We start from the raw sequence: 24,781 nt of genomic DNA on the forward strand, positions 1-24,781 counted from the left end.
ATGTGGAAGTTCCCAGGCTAGAGGCTGAATCAGAGCTGCAGCTACAGGCCTACACCACAGCCACAGCAATGCTAGTCCAAGACGCATCTTCAACCTATGCTGCAGCTTGCAGGAATGCCGGATCCTTAACCTATTGAGTGGGGCCAGGGATCCAACCCACATCTTCATGGATACTAGTCGGGTTCTTGGTTTTTGTTTTTTTTTGTTTTTTTTCCGTCTTTTCCAGGGCCGCACCCGTGGCATGTGGAGGTTCCCAGGCTAAGGGTCCAGTTGGAGCTGTAGCCGCTGGCCTACACCAGAGCCACAGCAACTTGGGATCCGAGCCACATCTGTAACCTACACCACAGCTCACGGCAACGTCGGATCCTTAACCCACTGAGCAAGGCCAAGGATTGAACCAGAAACCTCATGGTTCCTAGTTGGATTCATTAACCACTAAGCCACGATGGGAACTCCGATTGGATTTTGTTTGGTTTGTTTTGTTTTGTTTTTTTACTAGTCAGGTTCTTAACCCACTAAGCCACAACAGGAATTCCTAAAAACTATTGTTATTATTATTATTATTTTGCTTTTTGGGGCCACATGTGTGGAATATGGAAGTTCCCAGGCTAGGGGTCAAATCGGAGCTACAGGTGCTGGCCTACACCACAGCCACAGCAATACCAGATCCAAGCCGCACCTGCAAACTACACCGCAGCTCAGGGCAATGCCGGATCCTTAATCCACTGAGCAGAGCCAGGGATCAAACCTGCATCCTCATGGATGCTAGTCAGGTTCATTTCCACTGAGCCACAACAGGAATTCCCTGAAAAATTTTTTCAATAAATTATTACAAGTCATGGGCAGGGGCGGGGGAAGAGGACCCAGCTCAGGGCCATAGACCTCTGCCTGCCAAGGTCAGGGACCAAGGACCACTCTTCTTGGTGTCTATACAAAGGTGTAAGACCATCCTGATTATACTGGGCCGAGAAAGAACACGGGACTCTCTTCCTGGCCTGTGCATTCAGCTTAGATAGACAAAGGTGACCTCTGCCCACCACCTCTCCAGATCAGGCCAGAAATCCATGCTCTCCTTTCCTTCTGGCTGAGAGACAACAGTGGCTTTCATTGCTTTGGGCCTCTGCTCAGCGCCCAGCAACAAGTCATCCCTCTCTCTCTTTTTATTTATTTATTTTTTTCTTTTTAGGACCGCATCCACAGCATATGGAAGTTCCCAGTCTAAGGATCGAATCAGAACTGCACCTACTGGTCTACACCACAGCCACAGAAACAGAGGATCTGAGCTGTGTCTGCAACCTACACCACAGCTCATGGCTACACCAGATCCCCAACTCACTGAGCAAGGCCAGGGATTGAACCCACATCCTTATGGATACTAGGAGGATTCGTTTCCGCTGTGCCACAACAGGAACTCCTGAATTCATCTCTTTATTGTGTCATCTGACATCTCAAGTGATCCTGCCAGGCAGGCATTACCTTTCGCATCTCACAGATGAGGTGAACTCAAGCTCATTAAAACAAAGCAGCTGCTCCATTGCTAAACACCACTACCTTTTGGACCACCCTTTCCAGTGAATCTGTGTTTTGCTCTCATGGGATGAAATTCTTTAGGGATGTGGTTTCATGCTGGGGTCTAGAGATAGCATCACCATGGCAACTGCCCCCCAACCAACCCAAATGAGTTCCTGAAACTCAGCAAAGAAGGAGGGAAGTAGCCTTTGGGAGTTTACAGTGGTCTAAAAAGGAGTCAAGGAAGCTTGGCTGTCTGCTGTCCCCCAGCCCTGTCAGCCCATCCAGAGATCTGCTGGTAGTCACTGCTCAGGCCCCTGCCTGGGGGCTGCCCCTGACCAACCCCCCCCCACCGGAGCCTCTCCACAGCCCTTTCCACTTCCCTTGACCTTGATTCAGCCTGTGGAAGACAAACTCACCACTAACTATGCTCCAGAGCTTGAAAACAAGGTCACCCTTTGGTTTATCCATCTCCCCAGTGAAAGGGAGGGCCCTCTTTCCCCACCCTCAGAAGGTTCTCTGATGGGGGGAGAGCCACAGGGTCTTGTGACCGTGACTGTAAGGGCACTAATCCCACTGGTGAGGGTTCCCACCCTTATGACTTACTTCCCAAAGGCCACACCTCTAAATACCATCACAAAGGGGATTTGTTTCCAACATAGGAATTTTAGGGGACATGAACATTCAGTCCATGGCACCACCTGGAACCATATGAAAGACTTTAGAAAAACATAGGTACAGTCAGCCCTCTGTATCAATAGGTTCCGTGTGCAATGTGAAATGAAATTTGCAAGGTCTCACCTTTCTTTCCACCAAGTACAGCTAAATTGCTTAGAGGAAGAACCCAACTAGGGGCAGGAGGTTGGGGGGGAGCTGTGCTATACTTTTACTACTCAATTTTCCGAACTTTTGATAAAAAATGCAATGAGTTGAATAATGTCTCCTCAAACTGTCCACCCATAATCTCAGAACAAGACTATATTTGGAAATAAGGTCTTTGCAGGTGTAATTATATTAGGATGAAGTCATGATGGGGTAGGGTGGCCCCAGTGGCTGATGTCCCCATCAGGAGAGGAGAGGTCACACAGACACACCGGCCAGACAGCGATGGAGGCAAAGGCAGAGGGAGGCAGGTACAAGCCAGGGAACACCAAGGTCTACCAGGAGCTCCGGAGCTGGAAGAGGCAAAGGAAGGATTCTCCCCTGGAACCTTCAGGGGGAAGACGGATGGGCCTGCCAACACTTGATTTCAGATGTCTCAGAACTATGGGAGAACACATTTCTGTTTCCCTATGTCATGCGGTTTGACAGCCCTAGAAAACTAACAAGCATATTAATATTCTGAGAGAACCCAATTGCTTTTTTTTTTTGGCCACACTCACAGCATATGCCAGTTCCCAAGCCGGGGATCGTCCTGAGCCACAGCAGTGACAATGACAGATCCCTAACCTGCCCAAACCACCAGGAAACTCCAAGAACCCAATTCTTTAAACACCATAGGTCAATCATTATCTTTTTTTTTTTTTTTAAAGACTGTACCCGTGGCATAGGGACGTTCCCAGGCTAGGGATCAAATTGGAGCCGCAGCTGCTGGCCTACACCACAGCCACAGCAACTCGAGATCTGATCTTCATCTGCAACCTACACCACTGAGTGAGTCCAGGGATCAAACTGGCATCCTCATGGATACTAGTCAGGTTTGTTACCACTGAGCCACAGCGCGAACTCCCCAAGCATCCTATCTTAACAAATCTATTTCTTCCCTATCACTTTGTCTCTCACTGAATTCCTTCTGCGGTAAGACACAAAGAACCTGAACCTCAGTAAGTCCAGACACCAGGTGAGTAATTCTAATGAAAAACACCATGGTGGAGGTTTGGGATGGAAATGCTATAAACTTGGGTCATGATAATCATTGTACAGCTATAAATGTAATAAATTCATTGAGTAATATTAAAAAATGAAAAATAAAAATAAATAAATAAACAAAAACACCATGGGCTCAGGTCCCAATCTGGGTTTAGGCTGGGTTAGAGTCCGAGGTCTCTGGACTCACAGCCTCTGGGCACCACCTCACTCCCTCCCATTCTTGGTCCCATCACTCTGCTCAGTGGGGCCAGAAAAGAGGACGGGGAACCAGCTGCTTAGAGCAACTCTCTGCTCAAGGCACAAAAGCAAGGCAAAAGGGCCGCTGCTGCCTCGCAGGGAGTGTAGGTCACCAGGCAAGAAACCCAGGAGGAAACACTGAATGAGAAGAAAGTATTAGACATTGAAAGAAACCCCCAAATGGTGAAAGACACAGCATGGTGAGGACCTCAATAAGTGCAAAGACAACCTTGACTGAGATCAGCATTCTAGAACCACACACACAAGCATGTGGGTAGCGGACACATGTGGCTCAACGACAATCCCTCCCCCTCTCTCCCTCCATTTCTCTTTCCTTTCGGGGGTTCACCAAGGTTCATCAGAATAGCAAGGCAAGGAGCTCCCATCGTGGCTCAGCAGAAACGAATCTGACTAGTATCCATGAGGACACAGGTTCGATCCCTGGCCTTGCTCAATGGGTTAAGGATCTGGCGTTGCCGTGAGCTGTGGTGTAGGTTGCAGACACAGCTTGGATCCCGAGTTGCTGTGGCTGTGGTGTAGGCCGGCGGCTACAGCTCCAACTCCACCCCTAGCCTGAGAATCTCCATATGCCGCAGGTGCGGCTGTAAAAAGACAAAAAAAGAGTAACAAGCCAACAAGCAAAACCGCTTTGATGGCCAAACTGTACTCTTCTTGTGCAACGTGACAAATGCTGGGGAAATGTATAGACATCTATTTTTTTTTTTTTTTTTTTTGTCTTTTGTCCTTTTAGGACCGCGGCATATGGAGGTTCCCAGGCCAGGGGTCAATCAGAGATGCTGCTGCCGGCCTACGCCAGAGCCACAGCAACCCCAGATTTGAGCCGCATCTGTGACCTACACCACAGCTCACGGCAATGCCGGATCCTTAACCCACTGAGCGAGGTGTGAGGCCAGGGATCAAACCCACAATCTCATGGTTCCTAGTTGGATTTGTTTCCGATGTGCCAAGACAGGAACTCCCAGACATCTATTAATGTATTCACAGGACCCCTTGCAACCATGTACAGGCCCCTGGGTCCTTGTGTTTCGAAGTAAAAGGCATTTCCTTTAGGCTCCCAGACCTCCCCTCAGCCTCAAAAGGCTGACTCAAGAGTTAATGATTAGGAAACGTTGTTACAGCGAAAAGCTACTTAAAACAGTCTCCATGATGTTATGCCCTGCCTTGGCCTACGGACTTACTCTAACTGGCTTTTCACAAATGATTTCTTCCTTGCTTGATTGCTTTCTTTTACTAATGATTACTTTCTAGTTAGTGTTAGATTTTCTTTTCCTTTGAAACATGCCCGAATCCCCCCCCCTTCCTTTTGTGAGCAATCATCACTGCAGAGATGAGGTCAAGGGGCGATCACCCCAAGACCACCAGAAACGGCCACCGACCCCCTGACTCTGGCCTTGACGACTTGGAAGTGATCTATGGAGGGAGAAGAATGCAAGCCTCCTAATCCTTATCAACAGCCCTGTTTGTTCAAGCTAAACCTATAAACCCCTTGCTATCCCCGATCAAGGGAGGACACAGTTTTGAATGCTTAGCCTGCTGTGGCCTCCTTTGCCTGGCAGAGCAATAAAGCTGTTCTTTCTGCTTCACCCAAGTCTTATTTCTGAGACTTAACTGGGCCCGGTGGACAGAAGCCAAGTTTCAGCTACACCCTGAGGTACTGCAGAGAATAATCAGCCCCAGACACACTGGTTATTACCGGAAGTCACTAGAATGTAAGCATTTCTGTCTGTATGATACAGAAAATTAAACTTTTTAGCAAAGCGAGGTTTACATGCCAGAAGTCTTCCTATTAGAGGGTAGAGAGTAAAGATCTAGTTTTTCTCCCTAAACATTGTTTTCCTCTCCTCCTTCCTACCCATCTCCCTTCCTTTTTTCTCTGTTTCTTTTCTTTTTCTCTTTTTTTTTTTGGGGGGGGAGGCTTTTTTTAGGGCCACACCCATGGTATATGGAAGTTCCTGGGCTCAAACCCACATCCTCATGGATACTAGTTGGGGTCTTAATCCACTGAACCACAGCGGGAACTCTCCCTCTCTCTCTATTTCTAAGGGAAAAGAAAGGAGTTCTTCGTTAGCCAAGTCAAGGAAAACAAAGGTCCTCACTGAACAGTCCGAAAACCGGTGTTTATAAAAACAGAAGGTTTTGGAGTTCCCATAGTGGCGAAGCAGAAACGAATCTGACTAGGAACCATGAGGTTTCGGGTTTGATCCCTGGCCTTGCGCCTGGCTCAGTGGGTTAAGGATCCAGCATTGCCGTGAGCTGTGGTGTAGGTCACCGACTTGGCTTGGATCCGGCGTTGCTGTGGCTCTGGCATAGGCCGGCAGCTGTAGCTCCAATTAGACCCCTAGCCTGGGAACCTCCATATGCCATGGGTGTGGCCCTAAAAAGCAAAAAACGAAAACAAAAACACAGAAGGTTTGGAGTTCCCGCTGTGGCATAATGACCAGTGGCGCCTCTGCAGTGCAGGGGCGCAGGTTCGATCCCTGACCTGACACAGTGGGTTAAGGATCTGGCGTTGCCAGGAGCTGTGGTGTAGGTCGCAGACATGGCTCGGATCTGATCTCTGGCTCAGGAACTCCGTACACTGAGGGGTGGCAAAAAAAAAAAAAAAAAAAGGAAGCTCTGCCCAGGACAGGTGGGTGGAGGGCCTCTTGAAATCAGAAGAGTCTCCCAATGTAATTGTAATGTATACATGTAAGGATAACCTGACCCCCTTGCTGTACAGTGGGAAAATAAAAAAAATATTAAAAAAAAAAGGAGTCTCCCCCTCAGCCAGGAAAAAGCCCTGACTTCCCTCCTCATATGAGTTTCCTTTACTCAGTTTCTCACAGTCAGCAATCCATTTTTCCGATCCCACCACATTCTGAATCAGCAGCCCAGAATGACCCAAACCACGGCTGCCTGGGAGCCCTCCCAGCCAGCACAAACAGGACACTCCAGCAACTTCCCCTTGAGCTGGATTCAGACTCCAACTCTCAGTTCAACTTGTGGTTGGTCTGCCAAGGTGTAAGAAGAGGTAGGGGAACTGGTCTGGAACGGGGTCCCGGGAAAATCCCTGCCACCCCATGGGTCCCATCCCACCCCCCCAAGATGGGTTACGTGGGGAAGAGGCCCTGACTCCCCGCAGAAAGGAGAAGGATCATGCGTACAGTGATTTTGCTGGCGTGGTTCAGAGCTTCGACCCAGTCCTTCAGATCCTTCTGGTCATTGGCTTGAAGAAAATACCTCTGAGAGAGGGCGTTGATGACTGCAGGAGACACGGGGACAAAGAGAGAAAAGCCCAGGTCAGAACCCACACAACACAAAGACGCTACAAAACTAAGGTGCCTGATGTGGCAGGGCGGAGGATCCCCGCAAAACAGACCAGGACGTTTGGGAGTCACCTGCGTGAATATCTTCGAAGCAATGGGCTCCCACTTTTTAAACGTGTGGATTATTCCACTGGCCTCAAGGCAACACCAACAGCCTTAATGGGCCACTGTCCACCATCCACAAGCATGTGTTTGAACAGCTTTCCAGAGGTGCCAAGGGATTTACAGTCATGATGAGGAAACTGAGCAGGGCTCTCTAGGGCTCCTGGACACAAGCTTTTCTGTGTCCCCCATTTCTTATTTTTAGGAAATAGGCTTCATTCAGCCTCCATGACCTTCCCTGAGTTACAAGCGGTGGGTTCTAACAGTTGCTGATCAGGGAAGGGAGGGGATGCAGAGACCAGGGAGCATCAGTCAAGAAACAGTAGTGCAGCCTAGGGGCAGGGTCCTGGTTCCTCTGCAAAGAATACACACAACTATATCTTTGAGTTCTTACAGAACTAAGACCCCTCCGACAAATAAAAACTGGAGAGGAAGATCACCAGAACCAGTCCTAGGGCAACACCAGCTTTGAAGAACGCAAGTTGCATCTACCCTGATCCTTATCTATGGCCCTATTTTCCACCCCAAAATTATAAGACCATCTCCTATTTGCTCCCAAAGCCAGAGGGGGCACAGTCTTTAGGGCATTAGCCTTCTGTGGCCTCCTTTGCCTGGTAAGGCAATAAATCTATTTTGTTTTCTTCTTTACCCCAAACTCTGTCTCTGCATTTCTATTTGGCACCAGTGGACAGAGGCTGGGTTTAGGCAACAATGATACATGTGTAATTTTGGCTCTAGTGCTCCTGGTTTCCACTAGCACAACTGACTCGGGTTAGGAGTCTGGTCTAGATGGGAAATGGAACAGGGTCTGTGACCCTGACTTCATTTTCAACTTGGTCTTTCCCCTGAGAACTCCATGAGGTCAACAATTTACTTCTGGGTTTTGTTTTTGTTTTGTTTTGTTTTATCATTTTGGGCCGCCCCGCAGCATGTGGAGTTCTGGGGCCAGGTATCGGCTCCAAGCCGCAGTTGCAGAAACACTGGATCCTTTAACCCACTGGGCCAGGAATTGAACCTGTGTCCCGGCACTGCAGAGACCCCACCGATTCCACTGTACCACGGCAGGAACTCCTGGTTTTTGTTGTTGTTGTTGTTTTCAATCTACTAACCACAAAATCTGAGTCATTTTCGGGCTTAGCAATGATATTTGAAGGAAACAGGAGGATGAGAACACAAAACCATTTGTGCTGAACCAACTTGAAGCTGGGAAAGAGGACAGCTCAGGGGACCATTTCATTCTCTCAGCACAAATCAGCCCAAATCCAAGGATGTGGGCATCGTGGGGTGGACACAGAATTCCTTCATCCATTCATTCAAGCAGCAGACATTTACTAAGCACCCACTCTGTGCCCGGAACCACACACTACATGCTGAGCATACAGCAATGACGAAGCACAGGAGTACCCCTGCCTTCGTGGAGCTTCCACAGAACCACCCCAAATGTATAACATGAGCTGAGGGCACGCAGGATGGCACCAAGAAGGCAGGGGAAGCCAAATGTAAAGTGATGATTCAGGGACTTGCATCCATTTCTGTGTCACCCTCAACTGTCCCTTATTTGCCCACAACAAGACCTCCACAGACTATCACATCCTTTCTTATCCCCCAACTCCCTTTCCTGAGCACACCATTACTCTGCTCTCAGATGTGAGCTCCTAGAAACTTCTAGAAGATACCTGGCATCCGATAGGTTCCCAGGAGGATGGTGACAGACAACGCCCCCCCCCCCCCCCGGCAAATGTGACTGTTCGCCTTGGAGACCTGCTGTGGACACCCTCTCCCAGAATATGGATGCTTGACTTGGGCAGCAAGAAGCACTGGCCTGCAGAAAACAACTGCCTGCATAGATTAACCTCCTACAAGGATTAACTGCCCTCTGTCATGGGACTCAACCCCTACACACCTCCCCCCGGCCTTCTCCTCCTCCTTCTTCATTGTTCCCACCACAAGTCCCCGCCATACACTCCCGCCATGGATCCTGTAACAAGCCTAACATCTCCTATCAGTCCGTGTGGGTGCCATCTTCGGCCCAGTCCATGCACTTCAGATGCCTTAATAAATTTCTCCTGCTTTACCAACTTGGCCTTGCCCATTCCCCCCTCAGCAAACCTAACAGCACTCTGCTCTGCAGAGCCAGGAAAGCCGAGGCGTCACCAGTCTCTGGGCCCGTCTTATGTTATTAACCATCTTTGCAGCGAGACGAAGGAAAGGAGTATCCCTGGAGCCCCAGGGACATGGCAGCGACTGTGGTCACTCATACACACAGGGTGTAAGTCACATGGGATCACAGGACTGTCTCCACACAAAAGGGGAAGTTCCAGGAGGAATGTGCAGAAAACCTGTCTTCTGGCTCAGTACTTACCAAAGCAAAATGGAGTTTTGGGTTTCTGCTTTGGGGTGGCTATGCTCACCTAAGTCAAATAAAGAATGAAAGAAATGTAAATACATTTCTAACAGTGTTGTAAAGCTGTTCTTTTTCTTTTTTTTCTTCCAAATGTTTTAAGCTGGGAAACTTTATACAAAAAGAAGAGCATATGAAACATGTGAATATTTTCAAAACTAAGAAGAGAAAACCCCATACTCACCATCCAGATGAAGAAACAAGTCATTATCGGTCCTATTTCTTAGAAGCCCTATGTGTGCCCCTCCCAGATAGAATCCTGTCCCCACCCCTTGGAGATAACCACTATCTTGATGTCTGTGCTAAATCTTCATCTTTGAAAAAAAAAAAAAAAACTTAAAAGCCACCAAGCCCTGGAGTTCCCATTGCGGCTCAGCAGGTTAAGAACCCAACTAGTATTCATGAGGATGAGGGTTTGATCCCTAGCCTTGTTCAGTGGGTTAAGGACCTGGCACTGCCCCAATGTAGGTCACAGATGCAGCTCAGCTCTGGAGTTGCTGTGGCTCTGATTCAGCCCCTAGCCTGGAAACTTCCACATGCCGCAGGTACAGCCCTAAAGAGGAAAAAAATACGCCACCAAGCCCTGATAAAATTCCCCCTGGACCACAAAACTCTACTGATTCCACTTGCACTAGCAAAAGCTCACTCCTGGCCCAACCACCAACCCCTTCCCCAAACAGCGCTGCCCACTGAAGGTGGAACTGCCACCGATACAGAGATTCTAATCAGCGTGCACAGCCCTGGGACTTGCTGGTCCATTTCCCTTATCTCTACCCTGACTGCTTCACCCTGAAAATAAGTGCTCCCCAGCACTCCCGCCCAGAGAGGGGCTGATGTAATCAGCATACCCGTAGTGAAGGGAAGGGTACAAGAAAGTACAAGGATTTTTCTGTCCCCTGTAGTGTCATTTCATCTTGCCTTTGCAAGCCGGCCTCTTGGGTGTACGTTCCTGAGTATGTGCCTGTGGGACCTCCTGCATTCAGGGCCGAAGACACAGAACAAGAAAAAGAGAGCAGCTCCTACTCCATCATATGGAATTAGGTGGCTGCAACCTCCATCCAGGGCAGGCACCTAATTCTATATGGGGCAGGTTATTCCTGGAATGGCCAAAGGGACAACCCCTCCCCCGGGGCCTAGGCAGGAACTACCCTTCACACAGTGCAATCAGTGTTCGCTGGACACAACTCCCTCATTTCCAGCCCAGGGCTCCTGGACTGGTTTTTGCTGTAGCAGGAGGCACATTAGAAGCCAGGAACTAAAGAAAAACTCATGAGTCAAAATTAAGGTCTCCTTCATGGCTCACAGTGGCTCGGGGGCTGATAACAACTGGTCTACCAGTCTTTCTGGACCTCACCCTTGGCTCCAAGTTCTTTCTATGGACCTGCCCGGACTCCTCACCAACTCAAATCAATGCTTCCCATAATATTCAATCTGGGAACTGATGCGGCAGACTATAGAAGATCAAAGGGGAGTTCTCATTGTGGCTCAGTGGGTTAAGACCCCGACATAGTCTCCGTGAGGATGTGGGTTTGATCCCTGGCCGCGATCAGTGGATTAAGGATCGGCATTGCTGCAAGCTTCGGTGTAGGTCGCAGATGTGGCCTGGATCTGGGATTGCTGTGGCTGTGGTGTAGGCCTGCAGCTGCAGCTCTGATTGAACCCTTAGCAGCTGGCCCCTAGCTCATCATGTCGCAGGTGAGGCCATAAAAAGAAAAAAAAAAAAAAAAGATCAAAGGAAGGACAGGCATGGTACACCATGGGTTTGGTGCCAGTGTCAGGCCTTTGACACCAGATGTCCCAGTTGTCTGACCCCCCCGTTTCCTGTTCTATCAAATAGGGGTATTTGATAACAAATCACGTTCTACAGTGAGGGTTAAATGTGATAGTGCAGCTGAGGTACTTAACCCATCCTGTCCTCAGAAGCAGGTTCGATTAACACCCACTCCACATAACAACAGAGGCAGTGCCTTGCTTAGCACTTTGAGCAAAGTGCTGAGGGCCTCATGAGCTGCACGGGAGCCTACAAAAACATATGAGACCTAGCCTCCAACACACAAAATGAATGTGGCACACACAACCCACATAAATATTTAATTAAATGTCTGTATTACATTATATCACCCTCACTGACAAGTATTTAAGTAAATGTCCACAAGATGTCACATTCTGTTGATTTCATTAACGTGTCAATTAAACACCCAAAAATCATTAGTAGCTGCGATTTTCTTGGTTCCAAGAATCCTCGAATGTGGAAGAGCACAGCCCAGAAATTAGAGCCAATCATAAAATAAGGAGTTGTAGCCAAATCATTCCAAAAGTAAAATGAGGGAAATCCTTTCAAATATCTTACAGCTAATCACAGTCAATGAGGGACATGGGTGCATGTTGATATGCTTAATATGATGTGAAGTGGAGGCCCTGGGGCCCAAGAAAGGCTGTAAATAGTCCTAAAAAAAACCAAGAAGATTGAAGCCAATGTGAGCCTACATCCTGAGTTCAGACAGACAATGCAAATTCTTTTGCATCTTCAGCACTCCCAGGAACCGTACCGCTGGAGGCCCACAGCAGCAGAGTCCTGGCCCTGTGCTATCTCGTTTTGGTCTTGGTTTTGTTTTTTTCTTTTTACGGTTTGATTCCCCAGCCCTGGAACTTCCATGTGCCGTGGGTGTGGCGAAAGAAAGAAGGAAGGAAGGAAGGAAGGAAGGAAGGAAGGAAGGAAGGAAGGAAGGAAGAAAGAAAGAAAGAAAGAAAGAAAGAAAGAAAGAAAGAAAGAAAGAAAGAAAGAAAAAGAAAATAAACTAAACTCTTATCTACCAGTTTCTGTGCCCTCAAAGAGAAGGGCGAGGGTTGGGGGGCTGGGTCTCACTTACTATGGAGAGGCATAGCTCTGGCCACCCCCTGATATCCTGGTGACCTTGAAGCAGAATCCCTGCCACCTGGGAGGTATAACCACCTGACCCCCTATCTGCTGGTGACCAGGCCAGACCTTGCAGCCTCCTTTACATGTAGTGAAGGAACAGAGGCTCCTGAGGGAGTGAGGTGGCTGACCAGCTGACTGGCCGCAGTTATGTAGTTGCACAGCAGGGGTTGACTGGCGGGTCCCAGGTGGGGCTGTGGTGGGAGGCGGAGGTTAGGATGTGTATCGTGGGGGACAGGCATGGGTCACCCACAGTGACGCAGACCAGGCCACCCACAGCCTGAGAGACTCTCAGGAACTGGCTCTTATCAGATGGAACCCAGACCACAGGAGCAGCAGTGTCACAGGGTGGTGGGCACTGCTAGCCACCCCACCCTGTCTGCCCTGGGCTGGAAGTGGAGCTGGGGCCCCTCTGGTAGCAGCAGCAGCAGACCAAGGTCTCAGAACTCTAGGGCAGCTCTGCTCTGCCTCCATGTTCAGAACGACCCTGCCCCTCGAGGTGGCATCAAGAGCAGGGGAAGCAGCTGCCACCCACACAGGACAATCTGAGGGGGTCCAATGGGGCCTCTCCCAACCAGCTTCAGGGGGGTCAATGAGCCCTTCTTGAAGTCACAGGCACAATCAAGGTGCCTGTATACCTATGTGATTTACCTGGGAATTTACCTCCACACTTTCCACCAGACTCCAAAAGATCCATGACCCTCAACCCCCCCAAAAATCTGGATCGCTGTTCCAGGAAGGTTTTTTGTTTTGTTTTTGTTTTGTTTTTTTTAGGGTCGCCCCTGCAGCATATGGAAGTTCCCAGGCTAGGGGAAGAATCAGAACCACAGCTGCCATCCTTTGCCACAGCAACCCTAAATCTGAGCCACATCTGTGACCTACACCACAGTTCACAGCAATGCCAGATCCTTAACCCACTGAGCAAGGCCAGGGATCGAACCCACAACCTCAGGTTCTTTACCCGCTGAGCCACAACAGGAACTCCTCCAAGGAAAGTCTTCCTCACAGCTAACGGAGGGCAAGGCCCTGACAAGACAGAACACAGACTGGAGGAGGAACAGAGGGAATGGCTGTGTGGAGGAGAAAGGCCAGCCGACAAAGCCCGAAGATGGGTGGTTCGAAAGGCCAGCATTAGTTTTTTTTCTACTTTGCCCAAGAATGGGTCCTGCTAATGCTGACAATCTGGGCCTCATCAAGTCAAGAACCTTCATCTCTGTTGGCCTCTCTGAAGGCCCTCATCTTCCCCACACTAGCTCTCAAAAAAGGGCACCCCCCCCCCAGGAGTTCCTGCTGTGGTACAACAGGATCGGCAGTGTCTTGGGAGCACTAGGACACAGGTTCGACCCCTAGCCTGCCACAGTGGGTTAAGGATCCCATATTGCCACAGCTGCAGCTTAAGTTAAAACTGCAGCTCGAATCTGGTCCTTGGCCTGGGAACTCCATATGCCATGGGGTGGTCAAAAAAAGAGCGCCCCTGAAGGAAAAGCCACATGCACACCACAGCCAGGCTGACACTGTTGGTTAAACCCTTTACTTGGGGAGGGAATACCCAGGGATTAACAAGAAATAGCCCCAAATGTTGAATCTGATCCTGGCACTCTGGCTAAGTGTTTTTCTAGGAAAACCCCTGCTTTCTGGCACCAGGTCAGAGAGCAGTTCAAGCCTCTCGGATCTCTGAAACCTGACCCAGCAGCAGCTGCGGGTTTTGCCAAACCCACCCAGGCCTGCCTCTCCCATACATGCAGGGCTAAAAGGCAGGTCCATCCTTGTTCCACACAGCAGTCTCCCAAGCTGAGAATTCTACAAACCCTCATCTGAGCTGCATTTATAAATCACCATTCAGCAGGGAACTGTATTCACTGCCCCATCATCAGGGAAAAAAAAAAAAAAAAAAAACTCTCAGACCCTGCCCTGCAGTTTCTGCCTCTGCACCCAGCTGCCTGACTCTGGCCTGCAGCCCCTGCAGCCGCCTCCACCTCCGGGCCAGCTGGGATGGAGAGCAGCCCAGGAACTCCCGAAGCTCTGTGCACAGAGCAGCTAGCAGCCACTCAGATGAGGTTCTCGGCCCCTGGAGGGTGGGGGAATGTGGACAAGGAAGCAGGGTCCCCAAGAGACCTGAAGTGAGGGGTGTGTGGGGCGAGCCGGCCTTCCAAAACCTCAGGGCTGGCTGAGCGCCACCTGGCTCTTGTCCCTGGACAAAGAGTTCCTCTTTCTGTTGAGATTCTCAATCCCCTGGCCTTTTTTTTTTAATCACGGCTGCATCCCAGGTCAGCACTGGCGCCTGGTCCAGGGAGGGCGGGCAGTTAAAAGCAGCTGAATCCAGCAGCTGTGAGGCCGTGCGTGCTTCACCAGCCCCAGCCCCCACCCAGGTCTCAGGAACCATAGAGTGACTGCTCTCACCCCGACTGTGCAAAGTGGACCTGGCAATGGCCTCTGACCGGCCACTCTTCAGACCCTCCAGCGGTCATCTAGTGGCTGAATGCTTTCCTGGTGCATCTGGGTACCTACTGGGGGCACTCCCAGCCTTGCCTCCTGTCCAGGTGAGGGACAAATCTCCAGGGCAGCCCCAACTCTTTCTGAGCCATGCCCATCCACGTCCCAGATGTCAATGCCCAAAGGGTGACACTGCCTCTAGTTTAGATACTAAGCCAACTTACAGACCATGAATTCTCAGAGCTCCAGGCCAACATTACCTTCGAGATGTAGGTCAGCTGCAAAGATCCCACAGCTCCAGCACCAATGGCCAGGTTCTGAAAGACAAAACATTTTTCACTTTAAGAAGGATGCTATGCAAGGCAGTGGAAACAGCACTAAGAAACAGGAGACCAAGATTCTAGTTCCATTTATGCCACTTACTTAGCTCTGCAATCTTGAGCAAGTCACTTACCTATTTTTTTTCTTTTTCTTTTTAGGGCTTGCACCTGTGACATATGGAAGTTCTCGGCCTACACCAGAGGCTCAGCAATGCCAGATCCAAGCTGCATCTGCGACCTATGCCGCAGCTTATAGCAACACCAGATCCTTAACCCATTGAGTAAGGCCAGGGATTGATCCTGCATGTTCATGGACACTAGTCGGGTTCTTAACCCGCTAAGCCACAGTAGGAATGCCCCACTTACCTATTTTTTTTGTTTGTCTGTTTTTGTCTTTTTAGGGCTGCACCCACGGCATATGGAGGTTCCCAGGCTAGGGGTCGATTCAGAGCTACAGCTGCCGGCCTACACCACAGCCACAGCAACTCAGGATCCAAGCCAAGTCTGTGACCTATACACAGTTCATGGCAACACTGGATCCTTAACCCACTGATCAAGGCCAGGGATTGAACCTGCATCCTCATGGTTACTAGTCAGATTCATTTCCACTAAGCCACGATGGGAACTCCCCACTTACCTATTCTTTGGCTCACTTTCTTCATCTGTAAAACAGTGACGGTTCTTGCCACAGGTATGTGGACCTTAACATTATCCTTGGCCTTGTTATTATAGAGAAGTGTTCTAGTACTGTGGTTAAAAGGGTGGATTCCCCCAAAATAAGATAAAATAACAAATAAAAAAAGGTAAAAGTTTTAAAAGCATGTGCTCCACCGTTTGCTTATGAGTAAGTTCCCTCACCACTAAGCCTCAGTTTTCTCTTCTATAAAAACAAGGATAGTAATAGTAGCTACTTCACCAGACAGTTGTAGGATGAGTTTATACATTTAAGATCACTTGGAATTGTCCCTGGTATATAGATGGCTCTGAACAAGTGTTGCTATTATATTTTTTGGCCCAACTGCTTTGATCTCCTCGTGGCTTGATCCTATTTTATGACATTTCAAATCTTTTTTTTTTTTTTTTTTTTTTTTGGGCCACATCCATGGCACGCAGAAGTTCCCAGACTGGGAGTGACCCTGTACCACAGCAGTGACCCGAGTCACTAGTGACAATGCCAAATCCTTTAACTGCTGTGCCACCAGGGAGTTCTTCAAATTCTTTTTTTTTTTTTTTTTTTTTTAATAAATAGGGTACAGAGTAACACAATACAGCAAAAAAAAAGAAAAGAAAATACATAGGAGTTCTCTGGTAGGTCAGCGGGTTAAGGATCTGGTGTTTTCATTGCTGTGGCTTGGGCTTGATCCCTAGCCTGGGAACTTCCACTTGCTGCGAGTGTAGGCATAAAAAGAAAAAGAAAAAAAGCATAGCTGTTCAGTCTATTGCACAGGACTGTTATGAATACCAAATGGAATGATGTCTGTACACTATAAAACACTAGGTAAATGCACTATTATAAACAGCAAGATGAGTTCCCATTGTAGCTCAGTGGGTTAAGGATCTGGCGTTGCCGCAGGCTTTGGCATAAGTTACAGATTCAGCTCAGATCTGGTGCTTCCATGGCTGTGGCGTAGGCCTCAGGCAGGGTTCCAATTCAACCTCTAGCCTGGGAATTTCCCTATGTTGCAGGTGCAGCCATAAAAAGGAAAAAAAAAAAAAAAAAAACAGCAAGAAACTAACAGGCAGCTTGTCTGGCAATATTCAACTTTGGCACAATCTCTCCGGCTTTTTAACTTCTCCATTGTCAGAAATGAAGCAATGAAGACCCAGGGATGGTAGTGAACCAGAGAAAAGGCTAAGATTAGAAATCCCAGCTGTGTGCATTCCTCATTTGTAACTTGGCCAATCCACTCCCGAATGGACATGAGAGGCTACCCCTTAAACTGTGGTCATAAGCCACAAAAGAAAAACCTGGAAGGCCCCATCGTGAAGACCTGGGTTCATCTTAAAGCAATGAACATAGGCAAATCTAGGAGATTGGGGATTTACTAAATTTCCTAAAGGGTTAAAAGTGAAATGACCTGGAATTCCTGTTGTGGCTCAATGGTTAACAAATCTGACTAGCATCCATGAGGATACAGGTTCGATCCCTGGCCATGCTCAGTGGGTTAAGGAGCCGGTGTCACCGTGAGCTGTGGTGTGGGTCACAGACGTGGCTGAGATCCTGCATTGCTGTGGCTGTGGCATAGGCCAGCTGCTACAGCTCTGATTCGACTCCTAGTCTGGAACTTTCATATGTCGTGGGTGAGGCCCTAAAAGACAAAAAAAAAAAAAAAAAAAAAAAGTGAAATGACCTGTCATTCCAGGAGATGGCTCTTGAGAAATTGCTGAGATAGGTCAGGGAAGAGTCCTTCTAGGCTCAGTAAGCCCAGTTATCTAAATTCACATGCATCACTTGAAGCAAAGGCCATGTGTGAAGCTTCCTAGTCACAAGAAAATGGATGGGGACAAAACCAAGATGAAAGGGTTCTCAGATCTCAGAGCCCTAGAAATTTAAAGGGATCTAGAAAGGACATCTCCTTTTATTTGCAAATGAGGCCATAGGTCTAAAAACTGCCTTTGAGTCACTGAGTTAGCATTTCTCATATGTTCGATTTGACTTACACATTTTTTCAACTACATTTGTTTATTGCGACTACGTAAACTACTAGTGTTTATCTTATAAACTACACGATAAACTACTATTGTTCATTCTTCAGCTACATTTGTGATTGCATTTATTTACTTATTTTTACAAAAATCTCTGTTGGGTAATGAGAGATAGGTCTTGTATCTCTAAATCAGAGTTCAAAAGGAGCCACAGCACCCAAAACTGCTGACACTGCCCTGGAGGAAGCTGTGAACCACCCAAGGCAGACAGTTCTGCACAGAGGGAGGCTTCAAAAGTTGGCCTGCGTCTCCACCACCCCTGGGTGCACCACCCTGGGGATACAGGAAGCCAGGGACCTCCATGAGACACTGGGCTCCTGGCCACCACCACCTCCTCACCCCCAGGCCCAGTCCCCCCACCCCACCCCTGCTCCCGACTCCCATTTTGCTCTTAAGGAAAGTGAGGGGATTTGCCCAGGTCACACAATTAGCTCAGGTCTCCTGACTTCCACCAGGGATGCCCTAGAAACACCACCACACCATCGTAAATGCTTCAGCTGCTGGAATTCCCACTGAGGCATTAGCACCCTTGGACTGCAGGCAGGTTTTTTTACCCATAAAAGGGGACTCACCCCTGTTTCATAGGCTTGTTGTTAGCATTACCTAAGGAGAAGCACAAGGCAGTCCTGGCCCTGACCCACAACGCTAATTACAAGACGCAGGTGCCACACCCAGGCCACAGCCCAAAGGCCTCCAGAGCCCTAGCCTGCATCACCAGTGATGAGGGGGATCTGGGGAGCCATTCTGACACTAATCCATGTGTGTGCAATGCCAGATATGAGCCAATCCCATTACAACTCCATCCCCTCCACCCCCGAGAAGGTAGCTCCTCCCTCGGTCTCCGTCCCCCTCAGCTCTCTGGCTTCGGAGAGGAGGACACAGCAGTTCTGCCAGCCCAGCTATCCTGGGATGGGTGTCCTCATGCCCCTCACCATGGCCTGCTGGCCCTTAAGCTTCCCAACACGAGGAGCCAGGAAAGCCTGATGCATGTCTGAAAATGTAGTTTCCTGCTCCTCTTCCTCCCTGTGCTGGGGGAGATGAGTGACAGCAGAAAACAAGCCCAGAATCACTGCGGCTTGATCCAGACTGATGGCTCAGTGTCCACTCCGACTGCTGGACCTAGGAGGTGAATAGTGACAGCTCGATGATCAGGTGGCAGCCCCAAGCAGACACCTCCTGGTCCGGGAAGAACGTCCGGGAAGTCTGCCTCGGCAGCCAGATATCAGGGCAGGAAGGCCAAGGGCCAGCACCTGGGGAGGGCCAGGTGGCAGGGCCCGTGCGAGTGGCCCTCCCAGCCACGACACCAGCTCCTCCAGGGAAAGGATGGATGGCTCTGCCTTTAGGAAGCCTTGTCCTCGACTGCAGTCTGGCCTGGCCTGCCCTGCCCCTCTAAATTCGTGTCCACCATTCTCTTCCAGCTTCAGTGAACTGGGGAACTTGTTTTCAAAGGCCCAGGTTCAGAGTTCCCTGGTGACCTAGCAGGTTAAGAACCTGGTATTGTCACTGCTGTGGCTTGGATCACTGCTCTGGCATGGGTTTGATCCCTGGCCTGGGAACTTACACATGCTTAGGGCACGACCAATTAAAAAGAAAGAAAGGAGAAAAGGGCCCAGGTTCAAGCCTTGCCCCAAAACACCGAATCAGAATCAAGTGAAATGTGGCCAGAACACGCACATTTTAAAAACGTCCCCAGGTGATCCCTAAATAGGCCCAAATCTGAGAACAAGTGGTCTATGTAACAAAAATCTAGCCCTGGATTCTATACTGGAGTACATTTTACTGTGAGTGTAGGTCTCTTCTCACTAGATTTTAAGCACTTTGAGGATACAAGTAGAATCTTATTTCTCTACTAGCACGTTCCTCAATTTTTAAATTTTTATTATTATTTTTTTGCTGCCCTGAGGAGTATGGAGTTTCCAGGCCAGGGATCAGATCTGGGCTGCAGTTGTGACCTACACTGCAGCTGTGGCAACACCGGACCCTTAACCCACTGTGCTGGGCTCGAGAGCGAACCTGCATCCCAGCGCTCCAGAGACGCCACAGATCCCACTGTGCCACAGCAGGAACACCTTGTTTTTTTAAAATGAAAACACTATTCGCATGGTGGTTAAGGTCCCAAACCAGTCTGTAAGTACCTGGTACCCTCAGGGAGCATTTGAGGGGCTGGAGGCATTTGAGCAGGTGGGAGTGGAGATGGGTGGAAGGCTGCCTGTATGAAATCACCTGCAGAGATTTTTATACAAACTAAGGTCCATGCTTCCTCCCAGGTAGGGCCCAGGCACCTATATGTTTGAAAGCTCGCAGGGGGTTCCACAACACTGCCAGGCCTGAGGCTCACTGCTGTAGATGCTGGCCAGGCAGACCTACTGACGCCGCCCAGGAGATGCAACTGCAGGTGAAAAGTGCCACACCTAGCTACGGCCGGGAGACTGACCCTGCTGCTGTACCAGCACCAACAGGGGAGAGGAAGAGAAGACATGGCAGTGGGCAGAGGCAGGGAAAGGAGGTCCCAGCACCATGCCGGTGTGGGTAAGTCAGGAGCAGCCTGTACATCTCTGGGGCTTCTAAATTTTCTGGAACAATGTAGGACACAAGGCACGTTGCTATTAAATGACTGATAGTTTTATGCAGAGGCTGTCAACCCGTGAGGGGTCTTCTGCCACCAAGAGCCTCAAAGGAGCTTGCACTCCCCTCGAGTAGGAAGTGTGGGGTTCTTTCCCATCACCAAGGAAGGGGCTGAGGTGCCCACAGAGATATGACACTTTGTTTTCCTAGAAGCAACTTTGCTTTTTTTTTTTTTTTGGCTGTGCCCTCAGCATGTGTTCATTCCCAGGCCAGGGATCAAATCTGAGCCAGAGCAGAGACCAGAGCCACAGCAGTGATAATGCCAGATCCTTAACCCACTGCGCCACCATGGAACTTTGCAACATTGTTTCTTGTTGAGAGAGAAAAATGTCCCCATCTTGGAGTGAGAGTAACCACAACACAGAAATGACCAGGAGGCCCATCCACAGGTTCTCAAGTTCACAGAATGTCAGTGCCAGGAGGTTCTTCAGCTGCCCTGTCATTCACAAGTCCTCTAAGCCTCAACTCAGGGTAATGACTTCCTCAAGGAGCCCAAGGAAGACAGACAGAGCTCATCATCCCCAGCATCAGTCTGGTGCTTTGGCCAAGAACAGCCCCAGAGAAGGCGGAAACTGCTAGATACGCAGAGTCTGTTGTGCAGCAGGCCTGCTATATGTGGTTGCTTCACCTCAACAATCCCACTTCACAGATGAGGAAACCTGGGATGGAGCAGTACTGAGGAGTCAGGCCTGGATTTGAACCCGGCCCTTCCAGATTCTCCAATCCCGTGCACCTTCCTTTACACCAGGCCCCTTCCCACGGGACAGTCCTTCACATCTCCGAGGGCCTGCTCATTACCTAAACCTTGATTATCAACAAGAGCAGGACCAGCAGGGTTACACCAAGAGGCCCAAACTGGGCAGGGCAGGAACTGGTCCAACTGGCTCTTGGCTGTCAAACTCCAAAAGACCGGGGTTCAGAGATGGGAAAGGAGAGATGCTCTGACCTTTCTGCTCCATTTTGCTGTGAGTCTCTGAACCTCTTACCTTCTCTCATCTCCCTCCCGGGTACCTGGCACACAGCAAGCACTCAGCCCGCAGTCAAACCAGCTTGCTGGCTGACCAGATGCGGGAGGAGAAGGGGATGGACCTGGAAGTCCATTTTGAGGGCACCAGCAGCCATGGCCTCCCACGGGCTGAAACAACAACCCAAACCACCACTGGCCAAGGCCGGACACACATGCTCAGAGAAGAAAGCCTTGCCAGGCAGAGCAGTATGATGGGAATGGGGGCAGGAGGCAGAGAACTTAATCCCCTCTGCCTACACCCCAGCCCTCACCCTGACCTGAGAATAACCCCAAGGAAAGTAAGCCAGCCATTTCCAGGTACTGTGTGGCCAGACTACGGGTCTACCTGTTGCCCTGGGACCAGCCCACCCCCACGGCCCTCCGCTGGAGCCCACTTGCTGAGACAACTTGAGGAAAGGCCCATGGCCGCTCTCCCCATTCTTCAGGTCAAAGCAGGCTTTTAATCTTTCCCTTCAAGAAAAGTTAATTCTGGAGTTACTGCTGTGGTGCAGTGGGTTAAGAATCTGACTACAATGGCTCAGGTCACTGTGGAGGTGCAGGTTCAATCCCCAGCACAGGAAGTTCCATATAACACAGGTGTGGTCATCAAAAAAAAAAAAGAAAGAAAAAAACTTAATCCTGGAGTTCCCTGGTGGCTCAGAGGGTTAAGGATCTGGCATTGTCAATGCTATGGCTTGGGTCACTGCTATGGTAGGGGTTTGATCCCTGGCCCCAGAACTTCCACATGCTGTGGGTGTAGCCGAAAAAATAAAATTAAATAAAAAATTTAAAAAAAAAAAGAGAAAAGTCAATCCTATGCAATAAACAGCTGTGCTAATACAAGGCTTTCATACCCTTTTTTTTTTTTCCTTTTCTTTTTTCTTTTTACAGCTGCACCTGCAGCATATGGAAGCAATCAGGCTAGGGGTCCAATCAGAGCTGTAGCTGTAAGCCTACGCCCCAGCCATAACAACACCAAATCCGAGCTGTGTCTTGACCGACACACAGCTGGATCCTTAAACCACCGAATGGGGCTAGGGATTGCACCTGCATCCTCATGGACATTAGTCAGGTTCTTAACCCACTTAGCCACAACAGGAACTCCAAAGGTTACAATCTAAAGAAAGCCCTAACAACAACATAACCAAAGACAAAGAAAACTTTGGGAGATCCTGCCGTGGGGCACAGCAGCCTAGGTTGCTGCAGAGGTGAGGGTTCCATCCCCAGCCTGGTGCAATGGGTTAAAGCACCTGCCATTGCTGCAGCTTGGATTCAGTCCCTGGCCCAGGAACTTCCATATGCTGAGGGTGCAACCATTTAAAAAAAAAAAAAAGAAAAAAAACTTCAAACAGCCATTGCTATGGTTTTGCATTAGTAAAACATCTACTAATGTTTATTTTCTTTGCTCTTTCTTTTCTTTTTTTTTAATTTTATGGAAATACAGTTGTTTTTAATGTGTTCATTTCTGGAGTACAGCAAAATAATTCAGATATATATATGTGTATATATATACACACATGTGTTTTATATATATACACACATATATATAAATGAATATATATATATTCTTTTTTCATATTCTTTTCCATTATGGTTTATCACAGGATATTGAATCTAGTTCCCTGTGCTATCTATTAGGACTTCAATGTTTATCCATCCTGTATATTTTAGTTTGCATTTGCTGATCGAAAACTCCCAACCCGTCTCTTCCCCTGCTCCCCACCCCCCCACCATCGCCAGCCTTGGTTACCACGAGTCTGTTCTCTGTGATAACGTCCATCTCTTTAGTCGCTTGGACTTTAATACCCCGTAGTGCTAACTATTAACAGGAGGGTCTCAGAGTGCTTCTTAGTTTTTACTTCTTTTTAATTTAAACAAAGTACATCTTGTTATAAAGATAAGAATTGGCATTAAAAAATTACTATAGAAAACACATTAAACAAAACTGCATTTATTTAATGTTAACTCTAAAAAGTCCACATAATATTTTAATTCTAAAAATATTACTTTAATTTACCCTAAGCAGATTTTGCACTTCGGTGGAGGAAAAAAAAAAAAAAAGACATCCCTGGATCTGTGGCTTGAAATCTTCTTTCGGGGTTCCCCCCACCCAAGGGACTCTGGTTTTTTTTGTTTTTTGTTTTACGGTACACACAGCATATGGAAGTTCCCAGGCCAGGAATCAAATCCAAGCTACAACTTCAAATTGCACCACAGCTGCAGCAAAGCCAAATCCTTAACCCACTTCTCCACAGTGGAAGCTCCAAAAACTGTGCATTCTTACTATAACTCAGTGTGGACGAAAGCAAGCCAGAAATTTCACTTACCCCTTCAAATCATGAATAGTTAAAATATCAGTTACCAAAAAAAAAAAAAAAAAAATCCATGAATTAAAACCATTTGACCCAAATAAGTGCTGAAGATCTGAAAGTTATATGATGCTTACATATGCAAAGAACATCTCCGGACAGACACATAAGAACCTAGAAATTCTGGTTGCCTCTGGTTAGGACGATGTGTAGCTGGAGGACTGGAGTGGGAAGGAGAAACATGTCACTAGATCAGCTTTCCCACGTTTTGAATTTTATACCACCAATATATTGTATGTATTGGCCATTTAAAAAAAAAAAAGTTATCTTCCTGATTCTTGGTATTTTCACAGGGTGAAGTATATGCTGCAAAAATCTTTTAGGAGTTCCCACTGTGGCACAACAGGATTGGTGGTGTCATTGCAGCACCGGGCCATAGGTTGGCCACAGGTTCCATCCCTGAGTGGTACAGTGGGTTAAGGATCTGGCATTGATGCAGCTGTGGCATAGGCTGCAACTGAGGCTCAGATCTGATACCTCGCCAGGGAACACCACACGCCTTGAAGTGGCCAATAAAAAAAAAAAATCTTTTTAGGTATTGTTGGATTTCAGCCAAATTTGGCTCAAGGAGGTTTCTGATACAGAAAATTCAATTTTAAAAAATTAGCAATTTTCACCTAGCTTTCAAGGCAAAACCATTATTCGTTACATGTTATATGTTAATATAATTTTCTACCACTCCTCTGTATTCTTTCTACTAAAATGCAGCCAAATATCCATTTTTGCATCAACACAGCAAAGCGTTTTGTCCCCTTCAATGGAAAGAATTGCTTTCAGCTTTAAAAAAAAAAAAAAGGAGTTCCCGTCGTGGCACAGTGGTTAATGAATCTGACTAGGAACCATAAGGTTGTGGGTTCGATCCCTGCCCTTGCTCAGTGGGTTAACGATCCGGCATTGCCGTGAGCTGTGGTGTAGGTTGCAGACACAGCTCGGATCTTGCGTTGCTGTGGCTCTGGCGTAG

At 48.3% G+C, this 24,781-nt stretch overlaps 1 protein-coding gene across 1 annotated transcript in view; it reads right to left on the bottom strand.

The window, feature by feature from the left end:
• Window positions 1-24,781, bottom strand: part of PLEKHA2 (pleckstrin homology domain containing A2) — a 71,132-nt gene that overhangs the window by 26,142 nt on the left and 20,209 nt on the right. The window contains 3 exon segments of the mRNA XM_021075122.1: window positions 6,780-6,877; window positions 9,406-9,454; window positions 15,055-15,111. Of these exon segments, the coding sequence (XP_020930781.1) occupies window positions 6,780-6,877; window positions 9,406-9,454; window positions 15,055-15,111 (204 nt within the window).

Source organism: Sus scrofa, chromosome 15 (assembly GCF_000003025.6).
Source record: "Sus scrofa isolate TJ Tabasco breed Duroc chromosome 15, Sscrofa11.1, whole genome shotgun sequence".
Taxonomy (NCBI): domain Eukaryota; kingdom Metazoa; phylum Chordata; class Mammalia; order Artiodactyla; family Suidae; genus Sus; species Sus scrofa.